The sequence below is a fragment of the Panthera pardus genome, unplaced genomic scaffold (assembly GCF_024362965.1).
Source record: "Panthera pardus isolate Hobbes unplaced genomic scaffold, ASM2436296v1 HiC_scaffold_25, whole genome shotgun sequence".
NCBI lineage: Eukaryota > Metazoa > Chordata > Mammalia > Carnivora > Felidae > Panthera > Panthera pardus.
The window spans coordinates 38,729,838-38,747,306 of NW_026526821.1; the positions used below are offsets into that span (position 1 = coordinate 38,729,838).

The 17,469-nt window shown below is 42.8% G+C and overlaps 1 protein-coding gene across 3 annotated transcripts in view; it reads left to right on the plus strand.

The window, feature by feature from the left end:
* The window catches only part of ISM1 (isthmin 1), a 74,848-nt gene that overhangs the window by 34,429 nt on the left and 22,950 nt on the right, over window positions 1-17,469 (plus strand). For all 3 annotated transcript variants that reach the window (XM_019462505.2, XM_019462504.2, XM_053890439.1), the window contains one exon: window positions 12,998-13,237. In XM_019462505.2, the coding sequence (XP_019318050.2) occupies window positions 12,998-13,237 (240 nt within the window). The remainder of the gene's footprint in view (window positions 1-12,997; window positions 13,238-17,469) is intronic.

The following is a 17,469-nucleotide window of genomic DNA, read 5'->3' on the forward strand; positions in this document are numbered from 1 at the left end:
ACACATGTTTGAGGACTGGCTCTTTGTGACCTGTTTTGTCTGTTCTTTGCCTCATCTGGTCCCCTGAATAGCGGTCACAATGCTTGAATGAAGTACTATGTGCCATTCATTCTTATTTCATCTCCTCTCTCAATAGATAGGTAGAATTTACATTTATAAATATATATATTTAAGTATATACTTTTTTTTAGCAGAGGGGAGTCCTAGATTCATTTTCCTAGGAAAACTCATACTAGCCCAATCTTTCTCAACTTGTACAGTGTGACTATATTTATATGCGATATATATTTATAAATATGTTTATAAATATATATCGCATATAAATATACACTATATAAATAATATGTAAAATATATTTATAAACACAAATTATATATAATATGTAGGTAAATATATATTATATTATATAAAATATAATAAATAATAAATATTATAATTTTAATAATTTTATAATTTATAATAAATAATAATAATTTAATAATACTAATTTTATAATTTATAATATATTATAATTATAATATAATAAATAATAAAATGCTATTATAAATATAAATATATTTATAAATATATATTATATGTATATTAATGTATACAGTCAGACTGCACAAGTCAAGAAGCATTCATTGGACTAGAATGAGTCTTCCTAAGAAAATGGGTCCAGGACTTCCCCACCAAACAAAATGGGGGAAAAGAGTGGAAGAATAAATCAACAGTGTGCTTCAGGGCAGTGTTTGCAAGCCAGTCCTCTTGGAACAGCTACCCCTCATTACCCCTGGGCAGGAGCTGCAGTTGGGGGAGGACGGGGCTTCAAGGGGCTGCAGACCCTCTTACTCTAAAGAGTAAGTACCCTCTTAGTCCAGGGGAGAAGTTAGGACCATGGGGCACAGCGGGAGGAACAGGGCTGTGGAGCCTACTTACTAGCTAGGGGCTTCTCTGACTCCACTTTCCCATCCATGGAATAGGGGTACTCATGGCTACGTCAAATGGACGTTGTAAAGATTAGATTTAATATCCAGTGCCTGGCACGAGTGCTCATGTGGTTTTCCCAGACATGAGCTATGTGCCCTATATCTTCTGTTTCTCTGTCTAGACCCAACCTTTGCCCTTCTCCATCCTAGCTTATCTCTTGGGTGCTTGATCTGTGTGTATTACTTCGACAGCCTCCCTTGCTCTCAGGCAGCAGGTGAGAGGAAGAGGAGAGGGAAGTTGCAATATTGAGTAAGCCCCGTATGTCCCCCCACACACAACTCTCTCTCTCACTTTTGGCAATGGAGACCTCCCTCTTTCCTTGTCTCTTCAGGCCTGGGGGAATAAGATTTCCCTGGCTTTAGTGGCCCTGGGCACTGCAGTGTCTTCAGTGGTTTCCAGCCTCTTTGCTCAGACATGTGTTAATTGTTCCTTTATTAAGCTTTCCTTGCTCATCTAGGACCTCAGTGCCATCCATTTCCTGCCCAGAATCAAACCAATACATCCTAATACCATGGTGTTTATGCTGGGGAGAGTAGTAAACCTATAAGCATGTTCTTGGCTGCAAACCCTCACTTGATGACCACTCGCAGAAAGACAGCCTCTGAAAACCTGTTGTTCTCTTTTCTTGAACCTTAACGAACTGAATGATTTCTAGCGGGAGAATTATCTTTGCGGAGAACAACGCTGGGGGTTGCTTTGTTTCTCTAGGGTCAGAGTAGGAAACGGTATGGGTACAGGGAGGTAATAAAATGGTTGAAAGTAATGAGGGTGCCCACCCGATCTGGCACATGACCTACTGTTAACATTAACTAATTAATGAGAGAACTAAGATGTTAATGCCAGAACAGAGGATTTGAGCAACACATATTTAAAACATTACTTAAGGGGCACCTGGGTGGCTCTGTCGGTTTAGCGTACGACTTCGGCTCAGGTCATGATCTCATGGTTTGTAGATTCAAGCCCCACGTCAGACTCTGTGCTGACAGCTCAGAGCCTGGAGCCTGCTTCAGATTCTGTGTTTCCCTCTTTCTCTGCCCCTCCCCTGCTTTCTCTCTCTCTCTCTCTCTCTCTCTCTCAAAAATAAATAACATTAAAAAAACCCAAAACATTTCTTAAGAAAATCATGAGGATGTAAACTTGTAAGTTAGAAATAAAACTGGTTAATGTCCTATAAGGCAATAAAACAGTAAACTTTCAGTTATTGTCTCTCTCTCTCTTTTTTTGCTAGTTTTATTGATATACAGTTGACATATAGCATTGTATAAGTTTAAAGTATACAACAATCATTTGATGGATGTATATATTATGAAATGATCACCACAGTGTTTGGTTAATAGCCATCACCTCACAGAGTTACAATTTTTTTTTCTTATGATGACAATTTTTAATGAGTTAATATTCTACCAGGCCAAAAAACAAATTGGATTTCTACAAGATCAAAATGTACAAGTTACTGTGTAACTTTTAGTCTGGGCTCTCATCAATAGTCAATAATAAGTGAAACAAAGTTACCTTCTCCTAGAGTTAAATAATCTTTACAGGCCTGTCACACTGTGCCCTGGAATGAACTGATTGACTCGCAGACATCCTCTTCCTTTATTTCCAAGTTTGGGATAATTTGTCTTTAACAAGCGATGTGCTATTGACCTGTCTCACCCGCAGCAGAGCACCTGGCACAAAGTGCGTGCCCAGGAGGGTGTTTGTTGAGTGAATCCACGAAAAGAACAAACACCCCAACCATTTATAGAGAAGGGTTAGCCAGACTAAGCCAAGGGATCACAATCACATGTTCTGCCAGCTTTCCAAATAGGGATCAAACAGTTTCCCTGGAGAACAGAACAGCAGTCCAAATAAGAACAATCTGTATAGGCAGGTGGGCAAGGGAGCCACTCCTGGTGGTGCACAGCTTTCTCTTCACCTCAGGCTGCATTTGGTCTATGATAGCTCTATAATTGTTTTATAGTGTCAGTAGGGGTTCCCTAGTAAATGGGCATTGCTAGTTTCTGGCAGCCTACGGAGCTGTACAGGTGCATCATGAAAGTGCAAGGGGAGAATTGTTAAATCTCAAGTTGAATCTTTGAAAAACTGGCAATAGAGCTGTTAACAAAGCAGCACATGTAATTGACGGAAGCAGTAGGCAGAGGGTGGTTTTCCGACAGATTTTACCCAGCTTTGAGTTAGCAGGTGGAGAAGGCGAAGGTGTTCTAATAATTGAAATCGTAGTTATATTTTTATGTATTTAGAACCATTGGATTTTTTGTTCAATCTTCCCACCTTTAATTTGAAGCATTTGATATAATATTCTTTTTGCATTGTTGGAAAATATTTTCTCCAGGACAAGTGTCTCTCAAGGACTCCATTGCTAGGATGTCAGAACTGGATAGATGGAGAAGTTCTTTGCAGTTCCCACCCCACTTCACCATGCCCATTTTACAGAAGAAATCACTGAGGCCCTGAATCTGTTAGCTTTTGCTATATAACAAATCACTCTGAATTCATTAGCTTAAACTGACAAACACTGATTATTTTTCACAATTCTATGGGTCGTCTTAGTGGCTTTTCTACTCTGGGTTGACTCAGCTAGGGCTGGATGGTCTTAGGATGGTCTCCATTTGAGTGGCTAGTCATTGGCTGGCTACTTGTCTGGGGTGAATTATCTGTGTTCCACATGCCTCTCATCATCCAACAGATTAGCCCAGGCCTCTTCCACACAGTGGTCTTGGGATTACAAAGCACAACAAAAATAGACAAGCCCCAATACATAAGTACTTTTCTCTGCTTTGGCCATTCATTGGCCAAAGTAAATCACGTGGCCAAACAGAATGACAGTGTTGGAAGCCACTACCCAAGGCATGGATGTTTAGAGTATTTGTAGACATTTTTGCAAACCACAGACAAACAGGTACAGAAACCTGCCTAAGTTTACAAAACTAGGTAGGGACAATGGTAGGACATAAAACCAGGCCTTATACCTCCTGGCCCAGGCACCTTCCACGATACCATGAGCCCTTTTCCAGGATTTCCAGGCCAAGGTCCAATTCCTTTAAAACCTATTCCTTTAAATAAATTAAATATTAAATTTATTTATATATAAATTTATTTATATTTTTATATTTTATTTATACTTCTTATATTTTATTTATATTATTTATAAATTTATTAAATTAAATAAATTTAAATTCCTTTAAAACCTATTTTAGAGGGGTTGCCTGGGTGGCTCAGTCGGTTAAGCATCTGACTTCAGCTCAGGTCATGATCTCACGGTCTGTGGGTTTGAGCCCTGCATCGGGCTCATTGCTGACAGCTCAGAGCCTGGAGCCTGCTTCAGATTCTGTGTCTCCCTCTCTCTCTGCTCCTCCCCCACTCATGCTCTATCTCTCTCTGTCTCTCAAAAATAAATAAACATTAAAAAAATTTTTTTAATTAATAAAATCTATTTTAGAGGTACTTGGAGCAGAGATTTGTGGTAGGTTTCAAGGAAGGATCTTGACTTTGAGTGTTGACAGAAGTCCATCTTCGTGATTAAAATAATAAACTGGGCAAGGGTCTCCAGGGTCACCCCCACCCCCAGGTCAGCCGCTGAACTCTGTCCTCCAATGCTCTTTAGTTCTGTCAACAGCAGAACACCAGCCTTGACCTGGGCCTTGGGAGCCTCCCCCCATTTCATGTGGGGAGACACTGAATCCCTGCAGCGATGTTAGCTTCCTGGGACTCCTTGTCCTGTTTGACACCAGCCCTCTCTTGTCAAGGGCTGGCTTAGATAGTTGGGCCATTTAGGTACATTAACAATTTGGTGCTTCTTCAAATTGGGTCCTGGAAGATGGGTCTTGGATAGTTGCCACTCTTTCTTTACTACAGATGGAGAAAGCACAACTTGAAAAACCCTCAGTAATCCAGACTCATTAAGTATTTTGCTCAAAATTTGACATGGAGGGGAGGCTAAGTTCCAAGTGGCCCAAGGGCCCCCTGGTGGCCACCACTGGCCTGTTCTTTACAGCCTTGAGATTCAGACAGCCCTCTCAGCAGACAAAAACCTCCCCTGAGCTTACTCTTGAGGAGGGTTTGTCTCACACCAAAAGGGACTTACCAAAGTGTGCCTTCTAGGCAGGTCCACCATTCCCCCTGAGAATGGTTTTGGAAAATACAATTTCTCCATCCCCTACATTTGCAGAGATGTTTTAGATGATGGGTGAAGGTTTTTTTTTGTTTTGTTTTGTTTTGTTTTGTTTTTTGTTTTGTTTTGTTTTTTTGGCCAAATTGGCTTCCTCCCCTTGCTTCTTACATGTTTTCTTAGACTTGAAAGAAAAATTTGTATTTCATTTCTGTTCATTCTTTAGCTTAACAGGACATAAAGGAAATGGGCCCTGGATAGTTCCCACTCTGTTTTCTTTGCCAGCAGTGGAGAAAGCACAACTTGAAAAATCACCAATAACATGCACATTTTCAAGATCAAAGCTGTTTACAGAAGTATCTGAGACAAGCCAGTGGGGTGTTGACTTCCATTTTGTCAGCCAGCCCCCAGAGCCTTCAATTAAGAAAGAATCACAGGGGTGGGTGGCCCACAGTAGTGGCCCCTTCCCCATGGAGCCAGCTCCCTGCTCAAGTGCAGCCAGTTGACCATTCTTCATGTCTTCTAAAGCCTCGCCTGGGATCATAAGCAGGGTCATTCCCAAGCCCTAAAATAAACATTCTTGTGATACATTCTGCCACTGTAACAAAAGATTCCTCAGCTATTAGTCAGGCTTTCAACAGAAGCCTCCATTCCCAACCAAGATGCAACACTCCTGGGTTCTTGAAACATGATGTGCCCATGTCACTAGTTCCCAGGGTTGTCTTCAAGCTTCCACAGCAAAGATGGAAGCATATCTCTAGCCATTTCCCCTCTGCCAGGAATTGGCATTTTCTGCTTGCTGTAAAATAAAGCTGTTGATATTCTCTCTGTTCCTGCTGGCTGAAGGTGCGTGATTGCCATCACACACTGAACAAAGAGAGAACAGAGGGTGGCCAGCCCTGTCCTCCATATATTCACCAGTGCAGGGTTCTCCCCATGGGTCCTGGTTACTTCTTTCCAGTAGTTCACAGGACAAGCCTCCATCACCCCCTGCTTCCATGGCTATAGTGGTCTCTGTGCTTATCTTCCTGAGCCCTACGAGCAAGTGCACCCCCCTGAGATAGCCGATTTTACTGCCTGAAACTCATTTTGTTTATTCTGGTTTTCTCTTCCTAGAAGCGCCTGCTCTCCGATCATGTGTAAAGATAATCAGGGTGCCCTTTCATTCTTTCATCTCCCCAAACAGGGAAATTTTGCTCTTCCCTTTGAAATACCACCAATGGCATTCTTGAACTTATTTTTAGATGCGTGGAAGTGTTCCAGACAAAAATCGATGCCTAGCACAGATAAAGCTCTGAGTGTGTTTATCGTGGGTAGAAGAAAAACGGAGTGTTTTAATGTGAAAGGAGAATGGCCATATGCCTGGGTGCAGCATGGCTTCCTTTAATCTGGAAAAAGGAAACAAGCATTGTCGATAATAATATGCAGATGTCCAGCCCCAAATGAGGACATATTGCTAATTAGCTATATTGTTAGTATGTTTTAAGGAGAGAGGCTGCAGTGACATTAATTATAATCTCTGTTGTTTGTTGTTCAAAGTCTATGAGACCAAAAGCATTGCTAATAATATCTTCTTTAATATCTTCAATAGAAGATTCCTAGATTGTTTTTTTTTTCTTTAGAATCCCACATAAAAGCCCCATTAGGGGTAATGAGGCCTGTAGCCTGAGCCTAATTAAAATGAAATCTAACTAGGCCCGTAGCCATCATTATCATCAACTAGTACTTATTGGGTGCCCCTGAGCTCGTGGAATTGGAGGGTGTGGGCTTCGCGATTGCAGATATACTTGTTCATTGCCCTCCAGAAATTTGCCATCCCGTCTGCCTCCAAGAAGTCTGCCTGGTTGTGTTAATCTGGGAATAGTTACCACAGCCTTTTAAAAAATAAATAAATAAATAATAAATAAATAAGGCACTAAAACTCTTTTAGCCAGCCACCAGTTTGTGCCTCTTCTGGAGGTTCTGGAAATGGTCAGATAAACCCTTTTATTCACATACCAGCCTTTGGTGGATGTTTGCAGAATAGGGCAGGTGGCTATTTGCAGATTGGGACAATGATGCTTAGCATGCTTTTTCCAAAGGTGGACCCACCACTCATTTCCACACCTTGATTGCCTCCCCTTGAGCTTACCACCCTATCCTCTCCAAAGAACCTCTCCCTCTACCTGTGCCAAATGTCCAGCTGGAAACTCTAAACATTGTGACCACTTTGACCTTGATGTGGCTGTGGCAACCCACCTTGGTCACAAGGATGGCCAGAATGAGCAGCTCTGGCCAGGCAGTGGCTGGAAACAGTGGTTGGGCCAGTGATGTCCTGGGAAGAAAGGACACAATTGAGAAAGTGTCTGGGCTTAGCATCTTAGAAACTGTCCCCAATCTACCAATGAGAGACTTTTTTCTTCTCTGTTCATCTTTCCCAGGGGCACTGAGGATCATCTGCTAAGAGCAGGGAGGAGGGAGGAGATACTAGAACCACATAGCTTTAGAAGCCTCCAAATGACCCAGAAAATGCCACCAGGGAAGCAGTGGCCTGTTGGAAAAGTCACAACATGACCTGAGCCGAAGTCAGATGATCAACCGACTGAGCCACCCAGGCGCCCCACAGAGGACACTATTAACCACTAAAAGCTTCCTCATTTTCTGCCACATCAAAGTATCCCAAACTCACCTATACTTCCTGGCCCAAACTCTGGAATCAGCCATTTGCCCAAGGAGCTCTGGTTTCTTTTATTGAGGACAAACTCCTTAAAATTTAATGATAGGACTTTAGGACAAATTGAAGGAAATATTACATTACACAGTGAGTAATACGTTTGAGAAATTTAATATATAGATGCTGAGACAATGAGCAGATTCTATAAATGTGTGGAGAAGGGTACAGATGGCAGATTTGGAATAGGCTATTAGGAAAGTTAGCTGGTATCAGTAGCCTGGCTGCCACTGTGAAGTTCACCATGATGACTCACTAAATGCCCTGTCGGTACCTCTATCAGCTGGGGATGGTGTTCAGTTGCACAGAACAGAGTGCCCAACTTCGAGTCACTTAACTGAACTGGGCTGTTCCCTTCTCATTGGTAGTCACAGCTCTAAAATTAGAGTCACAACAGGGAACGTTGTTACCGGTGCTGCAGCATTGTCAATGTCAACATTAATGCTTGTGGTAGTGGTAAAAGAAGTTCAGAGGCCACCAATCCAGGACTGGTATGATGGCTCTACCATGACTTCAGGGACCCAGGCTCCCCTATCTTTCCATTCAGCCACCTTTATTATTTTTTTTAATATAATTTATTGTCAAATTGCCTAGCATACAGTGTATACAGTGTAGTCTTGGTTTTGGGGGGTAGATTCCTATGGTTCATCGCTCACATATAACACCCAGTGCTCATCCCAACGAGTGCCCTCATCAATGCCCATCACCCACTTTCCCCTCTCCCCCACCTCCTATCAACCCTCAGTTTGTTCTCTGTATCCAAGAATCTCTTGTGGTTTGCCTTCCTCCTTCTCTGTTCATAACTATTTTTTCCCCTTCCCTTCCACCATGGTCTTCTGTTAAGTTTCTCAAGTTCCACATGTGAGTGAAAACATATGATATCTGTCTTCTCCGACCGACTTATTTCACTTAGCATACTACCTTCCAGTTCCATCCACATTGCTGCAAATGGCATGATCTCATTCTTTCTCATTGCCAAGTAGTGTTCCATTGTATATATAAACCACATCTTCTTTATCCATTCATCAGTTGATGGACATTTAGGCTCTTTTCGTAACTTGGCTATTGTTGAAAGCCCATTCAGCCACCTTTAGAGACTAGCCTTCGACTTCATGCCTGCCAGCAGCCTCATTTTACTCAAAGCACTTGTGTCCACATTCTAGGCAAGAGAAAGGAGAAGACAGAAAAGCAAATGGTAAACTGACTGCCTCCCACTCAGCAGTCTCATCCAGCACCTTCCACTTACACCTCATTGGGTAGAACTGTATCACACAGTTACTTCTAGCGGATGCTGGGAAATGTAGTTTTATCCAGGAACATTGCCGCCTGAAACAAATACTGAAAAAACCCATATATTTATAGATATAGATACAGATATAGACATATAGATATAGATATAGATATAGATATAGATATAGATATAGATATAGATGATATAGATATAGGTAGGTAGAATTAGGCAAATTGCAATATTTGCCACAATACTGCTCTCTGAGGCAAAATATATGGCTCCCATTTTATTATTTTATCAGTGTTAACATTTTATGATTACTTTGTTTTCTATTTTAGGTAAGAATCGTTATAAAATAACAGAGGGACAGGAGCTATGCACAAAGATGAGGAATGTCAAGCAGAAGCTATATAATTTGGCCGCTATAGATCACCTGCCTCAGCTGTTGAACAGTGAATGTGTATGAACCATATAATAGCATTAGTTCTTCTGTTCCTCTTTTTATTGGTAATCCCAGCTCTTAAATTACAGTTTCAGAGAGAACAATGCTATTGGAGCAGCAACACTGATTGAAGATCAGCTCAAAGACACATTGTGGGTAAAGAAATATTTTCTCAAACTAAGCAGACCTCTTCATGTCATGTGAGTTTAGGCAAAATGAATCCCGCAGCACCTTGGAAAGTATGGTGACATTTTCCTTTCTCAGTTCCTGGACTTTCCCAAGCTAATACCTTCACAAAAAGTTGTTTGCTTTTCTGAGTAAAACAAACTATTTAACATCTTTATTTTGAGATCCACCCTTTCTGAGAATCTTCACTTTGCTAGAATAACTTAAGGGGACACTCAGTGGGTGAGCTCATTGTTATAGTTGGAGTGATGGCCATCAACCCAGACCTCTGGTGGAGCCTCTGCAAGGAAGATGTGCAGTGTGCTCCTAAGACAAGAGGAAGAAAAGGCTTTCTCCTGCACTGCTGGCAGATCCTGTCTGCTGCCTCCCACCCCAGATGCAAAAATCTAGATTTCCAAAATAATGGCCACTCCCAAATCTTGTTATTGATTGAATAGAGTGGAGTTTCATTTTATAGGAGGTGTTGTAAGACAACCTTCCCCAGGGCTTCCAGTTTCTGGAAATTTGGGAGCTTGCCCATTGCAGGGAGCCAAGGTTTCCAGTTAAATATGTTTTGATAAAGACACAAGGATAATTCAGATATTCAGAGATTGTGATTGGTGTTTCTTTATTACTTACAATCTTCCAAATGCTTTACAAACACTGAACTTGTTTGGGGGGTGGGCAGGGGGATCGGGAAAAGATGGAGAAATGCCACAATTGTGTGCAGAACTCAAGCCAAAACATACTCTAGCCCCAATCTATTCCCGGCAGAGGAGCTTGTGGCCTGAGCTGGCCAGCCGATTGCCCTAACTCTAAACTTCTCTTTTTTTCTCATGTGTAGACAACAACCCAACTGAGTTGTCTTAACCATCCTGCTGGGACAGCATGGGACTGTTTTACATGGAGGATCATTGAGCCATGGAATGTTTAATGGGTTTCTTGGTTCGTGGCTAAATCAGGATCACTCTGTGGTGGTGTATCTCCTACCAAGAAAATTCCAGACTCAGAGCAAGAAACCATTCAGATTCAGTCCTTGGTTTTTCAGCCATCTAAGCAAAATGCCAAACAGCCTTTCCTATCTCTTCCTCTAAAATGTGAGTTTTAGGAGTATAAAGTGTACTTCATCACAGGGTAAAGGAAAGAGAGCTCCATTTTTAACCCAGTTAAGCAGTTATGTCCCAGTGACTACAACGAAGTTAGGGCTGGATTCGCAAGTGATTCTGGAAGCAATTGGCAAGCAAATCTTGGTCCCCTCTGAGACTTATACTCACAAATCCGCTGCAAGAAATTCTCCATGAGAATCCAACTGTGTTCCCTAACACTGTTGCAGAAGTTTTAGGGTTGGGGATCCCGGAAGAAGAGCAAGGGAACAATGATAAAGAACTCATATTGAGGGAAGACTTAGCATGCTTCTCTCTCTCTCTCTCTCTTTCTGTCTCTCTCTCTCTCTCTCCCCCCCTTCCCTCCCTTCCCCTCCCCTCCCCCACCCCCCTCTCCATGTGCTGGGCTCAGTCTCAGCATAATACATTTGGCCCTCATTGCACTGAGCAATGCTTGGGTATGCCAGGGCAACTCCCTTTGCAAGGATGTGCCAGGAGACAAAAACCATGGCAGAGAGGTGGCTGGAAAGGTGAACAAAGACACAGCCCTTGGCCACATTTCTTGAGCAAAAAGGGAGGGCAAGCAAAAACATGATGAGGAGCAGCCAGCTTCCCCGCTCTGTAACTCTATAACTGCAGGTTTTAAGGAGACAGAAGACAGGCTGTCTCAGAATTGCGCTTGGCCTCTTGGAACATTCACAAAGGTGGTCCCTGCACCAACAAGTTTATTCCTCATACCCATTCCTGTTTAAAGAGATACAGGAAAAATCCATTCCCTCAGGTTAGCTCTCTAAGAAGATATTTATCTGCTGCATGTGTTCCATCCCCTGGCCATTCTTGACCTTTGGTACTCAGAGTCAGGAGTGTTTTGATACCAGATGTAACCCTTTGGCTGGGTCAAAGGCACTGCGGTGGGGGCAGGGAGTGCGTGTGGAGACAGTGTGCTGGAATATACACTCCAAAACCCCAGAACATGCCCAAGAATAACAAAAGCATTAACCACTGACCCAAACGCTGGTGAAATTCTATCTCTACATCTCCCTTCACCAGTAAACATGAAAATGCCATCCCTGACGGGATGGAGGAAACCTCCGGTGAGAAGTCCAGGGAGAATGAGAGGAGAAGAAGGGCTGGTTTAGGAAAGAAGTCCAACAACTTCTACACCCTTCAATCACTAGAAAAATTTCCCCCAAAAGACAACAAAATAGAGACATTTTTTTACTAGCTGAGAGAAACAACAGACTTGCACTTTTCTTTGCAGAATAAAGACATTAAATTTCAAAGTGCCTTCTTGTCACTTTTCTTTTTCTATCCCTGTCTCTTCCTCCTCATCGCATGCCATCTTCCCTCCCTCACTCCATACCAGCCTCATTGGCCTTCTTTCTGTCTCTCACATGGGCCAAGTTCATCCCCAGCTCAGGACTGTCTTACTTACTGTTTCCTCTTTGAGAATGTTCCTTCCCCAGATTGTTGCAGGTGTTCAAGTCTCACCTTCCCAAGGAGGTTTTCTCCAGAAACCCATCGAATGTTGTCCCTGGCCACTATCATGTTCTCCTTCCTTCTTACCAGTCACCACCCTCTGATCTGATCTGTCATAGTAGTTGTACATATTAAAAGAATAGGGCCTATGTCTTGTTCATGGCCCTATCTCCTGTGCCTAGCATGTGGTTGACACTTGTTGACTGGATGGATGGATACATGGTTGCATGGATGGATAGGATGGGGAAACGCATAGGTGGATGGGTGGAGAGATGGATCGATGGATGGATCAATGGATGGATATATTCAATGATTTGACTCAAGTATTTTATCCAGTTTGGTCAGATCTTTTGTTCCATGGCCTGCACAGACGAAATGAGCTCTGGACACTGGGGCTATAACTAATGCCAGAGTGGTTAATTAATTGAAGCTGTGAGAAAGAAACCATAATTTGATTGCAGTTCTGAATGAACACCTCCTCTCCTTCAAAATAGCACTTTTGTGTTGATGTGCTTCAATGGAATATATAGCCCTCAGAATATATAGCCCTCATTAGCCCTCAGAAAATTCCCAGGTAGCAGCCTGGGAAATGTTTCTTGATGATTTGGCGTTTTGAAGATGGAGTAAATAAACCAGGGGGAATGAAAATGAGTTGGAAATGCCATCCTGGTTTAATTCCAGCCACTGGAATTGTCTTTGCTCCGGAACTTAATGGACTGTTAAGGCTGGTATTTTTAAATCATGTGCCTCATATTCATTTATTCATTTGCTTGTCTGTTTGTTTTAGAATAACCTCCACGTGGAAACTGACCCTGCATCAGAAACCAGCTTTTCTCTCTCCAAAGAAGCACCAGGGGAGCATCTGGACCACCAGGCTGCACACCAACCCTTCCCCAGACAGCGATTCCGGCAAGACGCTGGGCACCCTTCCCTACAAAGAGATGGCCCCAGGTCCTTTCTCCTTGATCTACCAAACTTTCCAGATCTTTCCAAAGCTGATATAAATGGGCAGAATCCAAATATCCAGGTAATGCTAGAGGGTTGAAAGGTGGAAGAAAATGAAACAATCTGTCTCTTTGTGTCTTGACCTGATTCCAAAGCAACCACTGCCTTACCTCATTTTCCTCCTTAGCCCCTAACGAATCCTATTTATGATCATTTTATCTCTATGAGAACAGTGTTGTATTTCATCTACGTAACACCCTTGATTGTGAGAGGAACCATTATTTCATGAACCACTAAAAAAAGAAAACACCAATGACTACAATACATCCTGATTTCAGAGCTGTTGAATTGTAAAAACAAAACAAAATAAGATGCCCTGAAATTGATGAAATATGGTAGCTCTAGAAAAGGGCCCATCTAACACGTGGTTGCACTAGATAAATTATAGTAGGATTTCAAAAGTACTCAGGAAGGCCCTCTCACAAATGCCTCTTGGCTTGCCTTGGACACCAGCAACCCCCTCAGGAGGTGACAACACTTCAGTTGCTCTAAAATGTAAATGACTGATTTTTTAAAATGGATAAAAGAAAAGGAGGGGAGAACAGAAGTTCCTGGGAGAGAGATGAATCAGTACCACTAAGATGGGATGGGAAGAAGCTGAAGAGAATGGCAGGTTAGGGAAAAGGGTACCTGGGATTAAAAATAACTCATCTACACTGAAATAGAATGCTTTACAAAGCAAATGTTGATATGATTTGACTCTTCCAACACTCTCATGAAGGAGCTGAAGCACACATCATTTTCCATTATCAATAATGCAACAGGTACTCAGTAAGTTCCTATTTGGTTTGCCCAAGGTCATATGTCTAGTAAACAGTGGTTGCAGCTCAAATGTAGACTCTTGGGCTCCCAGAAGTACTCACCCTACAAATCCATGTTTCATAGACAAACTCCTAATTTTGAATTTTGCTTGTAATTCCTTCTGTGTCTTCCCAAAGATGGTAGCCATGATAACCAAGGAAGGCTCACCCACCCCTGGCAACCTAATGCCTGTTGTAGCTCCTGTCCTCATTTGCCTGCTTCCATACTTTCAAGCTTTGTTCTCAATTCTTTTCATTTGGGGGAAGGGCAGCAATCTTGTATTCTTCCTATCTGCTTCAAATTCCAATTAGCTTACATGGCAGCAAGTTCCTGAACTTGACCTCATAGCTATTGATCCTTAATTAACTACCATTCTGTGCATGACACCACTTTAGATCAGATTTCCTTGGTCAGAGTTGTTTTGCTCATCATACCAGTGTCATAGTGGCTAAGAAATGTCACGGAGAATACACCTCCATTAGAATGTTGACCAGCCCCTACTGTGTATAAAGTGCTGTGTTAGGTTATGGGAAATTAAGAAATGTAAGACCTTCTCCCTCCAGGAAATGACATGCATATGAAGGTCGCAGCTACCACTTAAGACAGTGCCAAAGGGATCATGGAGACAGAGGCGAGAGAAAAAAAAAATGCTATGTTCCATTGTGAACAGGTCTGCATAGATGGGAAGAAATAGGGCAGGATAATGTTGAGGGTCTAGAAGTGAACAGTGCTTTGGAGGTAATTCTTTGACAACTCATACACAGAAATCACATCATGCACCTCTTAACATTTCCAATGAGTCTTGTATTGTTCTAATTGATTAATTAGAAAAACAGGCCTTTTGCTCCACTCCTCTCTCTCCAGGAAGTGGCTGCATGGCTCTCTGCTAAAGAACAGAGGATCTTCTTGAGGGAGGTGCAGATTGGCAAAAAAGGTGCAGACATCTCCTTACTGTTGCTCAACAGTGCTCCCCATCAGGCCTTTCTCTACAGGAAGTGATTTCTTCCTTTTTTATAGAATTTATGGTTTCAGGACCAGACTACCTTCACTCCAGGGGAGGTTAGGCCATGCTCCAAACAATTTTAGGTTTGTTGTGGCTCACCTTTTTATTCCCCCAGAGTGGGAAATGTACTATAGGGCTTAATGCTGAGGATTGAGCTATTAATGTAATAGATTTAAGAGTTTCTTAGGTAAGCCTACAAGAAAAGACCCAGATGCAGGCGAACTGAAGGCTACAGGGAAAGCGTCCTCTCACTGGAAGGTTACTAAGTGCATGGGGCTCTACCTAAGAACCAAATTTGGGGCAACACTTTCAAGTTCCCCCCTCCTTCTCTCCCAGATAAATCCATCAGTCTGGAAATCCCCAGACCTCACTTGGGCCTTTTTAAAACATGAACCTAAATGTCAGGGAAGAATAGTGGTTGAGATCCTTAGACCTGGGAAACCCAGATTACTTTTTCAAAAAGAAGGACAGGGCAACCGCGAAGTGCATGATGGATCTGTGCATGAGGTCAATAGAACACCCAAGGTTACAATTCATTTTAAATCATCCTCAACTGTGTTGTTTGGCTGGATAGGAAGGAGAGAATGCTCTGGAACAGTTCCACTTAGCTTCCTGAGGTGAGGGGCTGCTGGAGTTGGTGGATGTGGAGAGAACTAGAATGAACCAAGGAGCAAAGAATAAATGGAGGTGAGTTATGAAAAGGCCAAACACCAGATTCTGGCAAAGCTTCTGGCACTTTCATAAAATGCAGCTTCCCTGTGTACTGTCAGAAAGGAATGACAGCAGAGATGGAAATTATTTGTTCTTGTGTCCTCTCAGACCCCAAGCCACCTGTTTACATAGACTTACAACAGGTGGAAAGAAACAATCAGTGCTTTGTTTTCACTCTGTCTTACCACCACCCCAACTCAAGAACAAAAAGTTCTCCTTCAGGTGCTGCTTCTGAAAGGAATGCTTTAGAGCACAGGGTGGAAAGAGGCCAGGGCTGCTCTTTCAGGACCTCATACCTTTCTGAGTTGCCCTTTGGACAGCAAAGATCACCGTAACTCCCAAGAACATAGGTCTCCCCAAAGCTGCAAATATCAGGGCAGAATGAATTAAAAATTTAATGGTACTCTAGCCCAGATACTTGTAGAGTCCAAAGCCCATGAAGATTAAGCTACTACCACTTTTCTGTCCACTGCCTGAATGGGCCACTCCACTTCTGCTTTGTGCAATCCCTGTGTCTGTTAGCCTTCCTCAGGCAGTAGAAAGGGGTGAGCAGCCTATGTTTTGTTGATCTGATGACATGTTGGCCTGACAGAAAAGAAAATTGAGCCGTGTTTCTGGCCTCTTCTTTCTGGAAGACCACAAGGGTCACTCAGAAAGATTTCAAAGAAAGAACGAAGCAGCTGCCATCCCTGAGCGCCCCATCCTAGGTCTGCGTGTGAGTACACTAGCACACATGCTCACACACACTCTCACACACACAGACACACACAGTGCCATCCCCTGCAGCCCCATGCACCACTGCACTTGAGTAAACCAGTGCCCTGGTGGTCCTTTAAAAATGAGGTGCTTTCTAAAAGGGGGTGATGGTTTCTGTGCTGGCAGCCCTTGCCCCTTCCTTAAGAGCACTGCCCTTTTGTTGAAATGCACTGGTTTGACACGAGGCGGTTCAGCCAAGCAGACATCCAGGCCCACTGATCACCCAGGCCGTCAAAGCATTTTGTCTCTCTGGGGAGGAGAGTGAAGAAGGTGAAGGGCGCATCAGTGGGTCAGCTTCCGCTGCTAGGGCCCCTGGCCTTGTCTTCCCCCCTCCCCTGGCAACCTGCCCTTCACCCCCACACCTAGTTGTCCTGCTCTGAAGCCGGGGAGCTGAACAGGAATTTGATACCCTCTCTCTGAACAGCCCCCCCACCCAATCCATCCAGTGTCTGGAAGAGTTTCCCACGCTCCAGGACTGGGGTCTGCTGTCCCTCTTGCCAAATAGCCCACACCTTTGCAAAGTGATATTGCTGAGCCTGTGCAAGCCTGTCACATCCCTCTTGGACCTCTTAACTTTTAGGAAGGGAAATCCTTTAAAAAGCCTGGATTTTTGGAGCTTTTTTCACCCCACCTCCACCCCACCCCTCCAAGCCAGGTGGGACTGGTTTAGGGCTGTGGAAGTGAGTGGGAAAAAGAAAAGACAACAATGTACAAATTAGAAAGAAAGAGCCTCAAACTCCTGAACACAATGTCCATATTAAATTTGAAACAATTCTAGAAGTTGGGTTTTGTTAAAAATAAATAAATAAATCATTCAGAAAGAAAGGAAATTCCCCCAGGACAAGTTAGACTTGAACTTTAGTATTGTTGGCTGGGTTTTTTGGTCTGCAGCTGATGGTCAGATAGCAAAGACAAAAGTCTCTAAAATAAACTCATTACTAGTCTTACTGCATCACTTCATTACCATAGTAGCTATTCACAAA